The sequence below is a fragment of the Dermacentor variabilis genome, chromosome 1 (genome assembly GCF_050947875.1).
Source record: "Dermacentor variabilis isolate Ectoservices chromosome 1, ASM5094787v1, whole genome shotgun sequence".
Lineage (NCBI taxonomy): Eukaryota > Metazoa > Arthropoda > Arachnida > Ixodida > Ixodidae > Dermacentor > Dermacentor variabilis.
In genome coordinates, this window is record NC_134568.1 from 65,351,175 (window position 1) to 65,358,850 (window position 7,676).

At 49.4% G+C, this 7,676-nt stretch overlaps 1 protein-coding gene across 1 annotated transcript; it reads left to right on the forward strand.

Moving 5' to 3' along the window:
- The first annotated feature begins 2,855 nt into the window (after nt 1-2,855).
- Nucleotides 2,856-3,909, forward strand: LOC142578771 (histone H2A-like). Its single transcript, XM_075688335.1, has 2 exons — nt 2,856-2,965; nt 3,354-3,909. Exon 2 carries the CDS (start codon nt 3,403-3,405, stop codon nt 3,835-3,837), a length of 435 nt encoding a protein of 144 aa, XP_075544450.1. The 5' UTR covers nt 2,856-2,965; nt 3,354-3,402; the 3' UTR covers nt 3,838-3,909.
- Nucleotides 3,910-7,676: the final 3,767 nt, after the last annotated feature.

Here is a 7,676-nt window from a genome sequence, read left to right on the forward strand (position 1 = left end):
GTACTTGCTGTGGTGCGGATCGCACTTCACCATTTGGTTTGCCGGCTCGAAACAAGCGTTGGTGTTGTCGGCGACGCTGAACTGCTCATGGTAGACCTTCTCGGAGGAGATTACGGGAGCGTACGTCACCAGCGGGAAGTGGATCCTGCGTCCAGGAAAGGTAAGTGAATTGCACCAATATGCTGCTATATGTTTAAAGAAATGGTCATGGGGCGCAGACTAGTATGGATTGTGGCTAAACTTATTACATAATAATAATAATAATAATAATATTTGGGGTTTTACGTGCCAAAACCACTTTCTGATTATGAGGCACGCCGTAGTGGAGGACTCCGGAAATTTTGACCACCTGGGGTTCTTTAACGTGCACCTAAATCTAAGCACACAGGTGTCTTCGCATTTCGCCCCCATCGAAATGCGGCCGCCGTGGCCGGGATTCGATCCCGCGACCTCGTGCTCAGCAGCCCAACACCATAGCCACTGAGCAACCACGGCGGGTAAACTTATTGCAAGCTTTATATCAGACATAAAGATGGTGATGCAAACTAATGACATCGTATTGTAGAGGTAATCGCATTACACGCAAAGTGACCCCGATCAATGGATGCAATCGCGATGACAGCGTTGCCAAAGTTATGTGGTCCGAGTATTGTGATTTTACGTTGAACGAAGTTCATAGGGAACTCCGCAAATTAGACCGAGAGGTCGGTCCCCGCTACTTTTGCCGGATTTTGTGAAAATAAATATGCACATTCTCACTGCACTGCAAGAATACACAGGCGATGATGTACACATGACACACCGACCTATAGAGAGGAGGGAGGAGAAGAGGAAGTTCCTATACAAAGGGGGGGGGGGGGCAAGATGACGTGGGAAGGCAAGGAAACCCTACTACTGTAGACACAACAGCGGTTGCCGGGAAACTGGATAAGCTTAAGTTCAAGGTACGGTACAGTAAGTTTCTGCTGTTTCTGAAAAATAAACACCATGCAAATATGTCAAGCCGACAAATTACGCAGGGCGTGCAGAAGCAGAGCCGCATTAATTAAAGCGCATCGCAGGGTCCAGGCGACACTGCGGAAGCGGTCGACCGTCAAATCAACACTTCTCTGCCCGCCGCGGTAACTTTGCGGCTATGGCATTGCTAGAGGTCGCGGGTTTGATCCCGACCGCAGCAGCCGCATTTCGACGGGGGCGAAATAGAAAACGCACGTGCTCTTAGATTTTGTGACACGTTAAACAACATCACGGTGTCAAAATTAATCCGAAGTCCGCCAGTACGGCGTGCCTCATAATCCGATTGGGGTTATGGCACATACAGCCCTATAATCCAATTCAAGTTTAGTACTTCTGCAACGATGCGATGTGAGGCAAGGACAACGCTCAACCCTCTCAGAGGTTATAAAATATGGCGCACAACAACGCATCAAGCAAAGGCCTCTCGCTGGGTGTTCCTTGTACTAGCAGACAAATAGCAGTGGTGCACGCAAGCTAACGTTTAACATCAACCCACCACTCTCGTGTTAGGTTAGACGCTCAAAAAATTAAGCTGCGGCCGTCGACATCACCACTAATCATCGTCAATCAAAGCAACCAGCACACAAAGTTTCGCTTACATCGATCCCCACAGTGCGTGGGATCTGCATAATTTTTCTTTTGTTTTTTTGCATTTGTCACGGATCTCCTCCGGAGAACACTCTGACCGAAAGAATGGACTAGGCGACAGGTGTACCCCCACAGACGTACATTTAATACAACCTGCGCGACACAAATACTAGCACACAAACCAAACTAACACAAAATACAAAGGCTATCAGTACGCACCGCCCGGTAACACTGCTACTAGCGTTCTCCTGTTAGTGGTTGGCGTTCGTGCTCACGTTTGGTTCCGCGCGGATGTGGCGCGGTATGGGTCCCGTAACCGGCGTCGAAGTGGCGTTCGACGTTCTAGAGCTGGCGTCGCTGGCGGCGTCGTTGGCTGCGTCGTACATGCTCCCGGTCCAAACGCCCGTGGAGGTGTTGCCGATGATGTTGGCGTTGGGGCACCACCCGGATGAGTGGCAACAGCGCTGGAGACCCTCCTCGCCGTAGCAGGTGGTAGCGTCCTCCGTGGACTTCCCGGAACGGGCTCAGGAACGGCAGGAAATCTGCGGTGCGAAGCCGTAGAACGCGAGCTCACCGGAGCAGTAGCCGGCGTCGCTCTCTTCCGGTTGAACAGTCCCTGACCCGCCGAGCCTCCGCTGCTTTGTTCTTCCCCCCGTGCTTCGCCCTTTTATGGCCTTGACGTTAGTATGGTATGGTATGGTATTCCTTATGCGATGGCGCACACCCACTGTGGGGGATTGGCCGAGATTTGGATGAAATTAGGCTATCTTTATTAAAAACTGAAAATGGTAAAGCTAACTGGAGGAAATGAACAAAAATCCACGTAATCCTTCTCTTCTTCTTCTCTTCTCCTCATCGCTTTCCACCTCACCGGATACTTCTTCTCCACCAATAATCTCTTGTCACCTCATTGAGTACTTCTTTATCTTCTTTAGTCTTCGGTTAATCCACGTCATCCTTAACGCCATCCTCGTCGTCTTCTTGAAACCTTTCTTCGTTTATAATTTTATTTTAGCCTCCCTCTTATATGTGACAGCGTTCACTTGGCATTTGGCTTTTCAAACGTTTCAAACGCCAACGGCCGACAGCCGATCGAACTGACAGCGCTGGTATAGCATGCTCTCACGGTGAAAGCGGCAGCAGAACGGCTACTGCCTATCATATATTAAAGGTCCGCGCGTGATCAGCGTGATTCAGCTCGATGTGAATGCAACCAGACGGTCTCGCGACAAGCTGCTCCGAAGATAAAACTGTGGCTACAAGGGCGCGCCCCTAAGCCGTCCGCCGGTATATAGTGGTCGAAGAAACCGTACCGCTACCCATTCCAGGAAAGCTTCCGAGGCAGCGTGGGCAGCGTTTCGTAAGTATTTGTTGCTAGTACGAATTGTGCGTCGCTCAATCTCTGTCTGTTACGGTTTGCCATTGCTAAAGGAATAAACGTAAAATACACGATAAGCGTTAACGTGCTTGTGAATCAATGTGCTCTTCCTTTTCCGAAATCGATATATTGTACCAGACTTTGACCGGAAATGCTTAGGCAGATCACATACGACCGCCGCTACTTAATTTCAAGTTTTCCTCTGGCCCCACATTTCTGGCACGCTAAGCACGCACGGTAGCGATGGATAGCGTCAACTTGTATTAAAGTCATGACTGGTCCTCACCGCGTAAAGAAAGAACAAATTTACACGGCGCTTCCGACGCGCAATGCGTTTTCGGAAAGTTTTGCTGTTTTCCGGTCGTTTCAGGCCATCCACTTTGTACCCGGGCACTGCGTTTCTAGCCGTGCGGTCCACTATGTCCGGCCGGGCACCAGCAGGCAAGGCGTCGAAGACTACGAAGGGGAAGTCTCGTTCGTCGCGGGCTGGACTTCAGTTCCCGGTGGGTCGCATCCATCGCCTGATGAGCAAAGGCAACTACGCAGATCGCATAGGCGCCGGCGCCCCGGTCTACATGGCAGCAGTGCTGGAGTACCTGACGGCTGAAGTGCTCGAGCTGGCGGGTAACGCGGCTCGCGACAACCACAAGACGCGCATCACGCCCCGCCATTTGCAGCTGGCCGTGCGTAACGACGAGGAGCTTAGCAAGTTGCTGTCAGGCGTCACTATATCCGAGGGCGGCGTGTTGCCGAACATTCCACAGGAGCTGCTCCCAAAGAAGTCCGGCGGAAGTCAGCTGCAGCAGCATGGCCACAAAGGGGCCGATGCGGGCGGTGGAAGCCAGACTTACTGACGGGTCTTGTCACACTCGCCGTCGAACGGTACCGGCAGTCAAAATAAAATATGCTAGAAGCTTTTCGTCTTCGCTAAGTTTCTGTTGTGTCTGCGATTTAACATACACGAAGAAATGAACGTGCGCGAGCGGTCGAGGTTTCCCTTCCAGCAAGTGTCGTAATGCATTTGGCCTTCTTTGAAAACTCCGATTTCTTGTCTAGCCGTTTTCGTGGGCCCATTCCGAAAATGGTGCAGTCTAACAAGGCTGTACAAAACGCATGGTACGTAACCTCTGGTCGCAGCGTCTGCGACTAGATGTGGCGTGAGGTTTCGAACTTGTCCTTGGGGGAAAGTGGCGCTCGGAGTCCCGGTTCGCGCTTACTCGTACGGTTGAGGCACGGTGGTATATAACGAGAACGCCATGCATAACTTATACATAGTGCCACAAATCACCACTTCCCAAAGCATGCATGCCAGACGCGCACTTCACTATGAACTATGGTTGATTTTTTTTTTTTCGTTGCACTTAATGTGCTTTATTAGACGTGTTGGCTGCATGCACGAATATCAGTTGTTGGGTCCGAATAAGTACACATATACACGTGTTCTGCGCCTCCATAACACTCGGACTCTGCAACAAGAACAGTAAATTCGAGCATTTGCGCCTGTGTGACGCGTTCCCGTGCATCATCAGTTTTCAGAACCGGAACGGCCGCCGCCTCGGTGCAGCCAGTTATGTGCGGCCACTGCTTCTTTACGCGCACTTTTCTTTAGAGGCAGTTTCTTGGTTCAACTCTTCCAGGTTCGTGCTGTGATAGCTCTGGACGATAAAATGTCGGAAGGTAGGCTTCCGTTCGCTAGCCATCAGCCAATGCATACTGGTTGATACATGGCGCAGTACGCACTCCCACGTGAACGACTAATAAAAACTGCAGAGATGTGGTTGGCAGTACGCTATCCCAGGTAAACGCTACGACAGATATGTTGAGGTATGCATTCTGGCACATGCACAACTATGTAGTGTCTGGTTGAGGCCAAAACGTGAAGACGGAAGCAGGAGCCAACTTTTCGACGAGTGGACGTGTGCCTTCACATTGCTGCACACACAAGCGGCGCACATCCATGGTGCAAAACTGCATAACAGAAACGCAAATACCCCCCCATAAAAAAGAAAACACCCTGACAACGGTTATGACCTTGCCGTCTGCAGATAGCGATCGGCGAGGATACGAACGTTCGCTGGAAATCCCGGCGCTTGTGGATAAAATTACTAGCTGCTTATGCGCGTGACGGCTCGACAAAGCGCATGGAACTAAAAGCATCAATTCTGGAACTTTACGGGCCAGAACGAAGATATATTTATGCGGCACGCCGTAATAGGAGACTCAGGATCATTTAGGCCACCTGGGCCGGTATTTTGTAGCGATGCCTTTTCCGATTCTACGCTTTTTCGGGCTTTTCGCGCTTGGCCAGTGGTCAGAGCGACGGTCTGCCCACATTATCAACGGGATCAGGCGGCCGTGTGTAGTGGATAAGAATAGCATAGAATAAGGCATAAGGCATCGCTGCAAAATAGCGGCCCTGGGGTTTTTACGTGCACACAATTCAAACTAAAAGAATGCTTGCGTATTTTTATTTCGTGAAAAAAAAGGGAAGCCCGCGAAAGAAGAGAGAGAGGGAGAGAAGTACGCTACGTGTCAACGCGTCTGCGCAGTAGCAAAAGAAAAGTGGTCTCGAACTTAATCCTCTTCATCTAGAACGTTATATGCACCTTACGCCCATTGTAAGCCAGATGACCAGGGCGTCTTGTCTGATAAGCACCGAGGATGCGCCTGGATATGCGCCGAAAGCTACGGCGCGTCGGGGAAAGAGTACGACCGCTCGTTCTCAGTGCGATAATCTACAGCTTTGCAGCAAGGATGGCTGAAGTTGGCGGCATCGATTTTTCATTTGTTCGGGTACCAGTCTGCTGCTTCTGTGGTTACAGCTGCGGGGAAGACGCTGGCCTCTGTGGGAGCAGGCATGAACACGATGTTACCGGTGTTTGGGACAACCCGGTCCACATACGTGCCAGGTGCGTCCCGCAAACAAACGCAACGAACCCCATTTAGACGAAGTGGAGCTCATGTTAACTAGCCGCTAAGTTTCGTTGAGTAATCAGATGCCTCGATCGTTTTTTTTTAATTCTGCCCTTGCCACAATACTGCTTCTGTACCTCAATAATAGACACACGTCGTTAGTGCAGACTCAAGTATCTCAAGAATCTCAAGTGAATCCGCACGGTGCGATGTCTGCACATGTCGTTGTGATCTTCCTGCCGATTAATACATGTGACATCGCCGAATAAGTGCCGTTAATGTCGCCTCAAGAGTAAGTGCGACTTTATCGATGGAAACGCGTACACTAGTCGACGAAGTCACCAAACACACGGGTTATAAGAGCGCGAGTTAACGCTGTATCGCCGATGCAATTCTGCTGCATACGCCGATGAACCGCCGTTCCCGCTGCAGTTTTTGCAATTTTAAGTTCTCTAAGGGAGCTGCTTGGAAATGTACAGAGCTAAAGTCTGACCAACTTTTCAGTAGTTTTTTTTTTTTCTCGAATGTTACTAGAGAGAGAGATGTCACATGGCAGAGCAGGGCCAGCCAAAGTAGACAGGCGCTGGCGACAAGGCCGGGCTTAGCCCTCTGCGGTGTAAGCATAATAAGAAAGAATTCAATTGAGTAAAAAATTCACATGCAGAAAGGGGCTACGTTGCGAAACAAAGAAATCACTCGACGTCGTAAGTCTGCTCAGACAGCATCGAAGTGTGATGACTTCCCAAACGTCACGCGAACCTTTCAGCGAAAGTGGAAGAGAATTACCATATGCAGCAACTATTACCTATTCTCGCCCTGCACTATACCTATTTAACACATTTCCCAAGAAGCCACGATATCTATGATGACTTCGGGTGAAAAGAATAAAGCTGTTAAAGAAGCACTTGCATCATTCCGATAAGACACAGCGTGATTTAGATTTTTTAATAAACGAGGCAGGGTGAAAACCTGCATGGCACGTCAAAAAAAAAATCAACAGTTATACATGAAGCAACTGCAACAGTTCAACATACGCGAAGCCACGCATAAAAAAGGTGCAAAAACATCAAGTGCGTGACAGCTGGTACGATGATTTACCGGGCCGCATAAAACCAACAATTTTAGTTCTTGCAAGCTTCAGTAGCTTTAACATACAACGCGATACATTCGTGCAGTCGTGCTGCCTATAGCTAGCGCAACGCGGTAGAGAAGCGGCAAATGGCATTCAGAACTTTAGCGAAATGCCTTTAAACCGCATGCTGCACTGCGGAAGAACTTCGTCGCTTACCCGCCTAAATATGATCGAGTGGAAAAAACGCCGACACGACAAAAGAAAGGATGAGAACAAATTTTTCACACCGAACGGCGGCGATCCATTGCTATACCGTTGCTCCCGCTGATGAGGCTTTGCGGGGAATGATTAGAACCTTATCGCGGGCACGTTTTTGCCGGTATTTGAGCACCCCACCATGCAACAATTCTTCTTCGACATGCCTTGAAGCTTTGACCACCCCACACATGCGAAGGGTGTTGCTTATTTTGCTCTGAAAACGTGAATATCACAGAAAAGCTCGCTCAACGACGCAGAAAACTATACGGCGCGTGGTTGGCGCGTTCTTGAAGCGCAGTTGTTCTATATTTTGAATATCTATACCGTAATTCTTGAATGATAATAATTGGACAACGAGTAATGTGAGCTAGCTTTCATGACGCTCCCGACCGTATATCTTTGCAATTTAATAACTGGAGCATACAAGGGTCACTTTTTGTATGCCTAGGT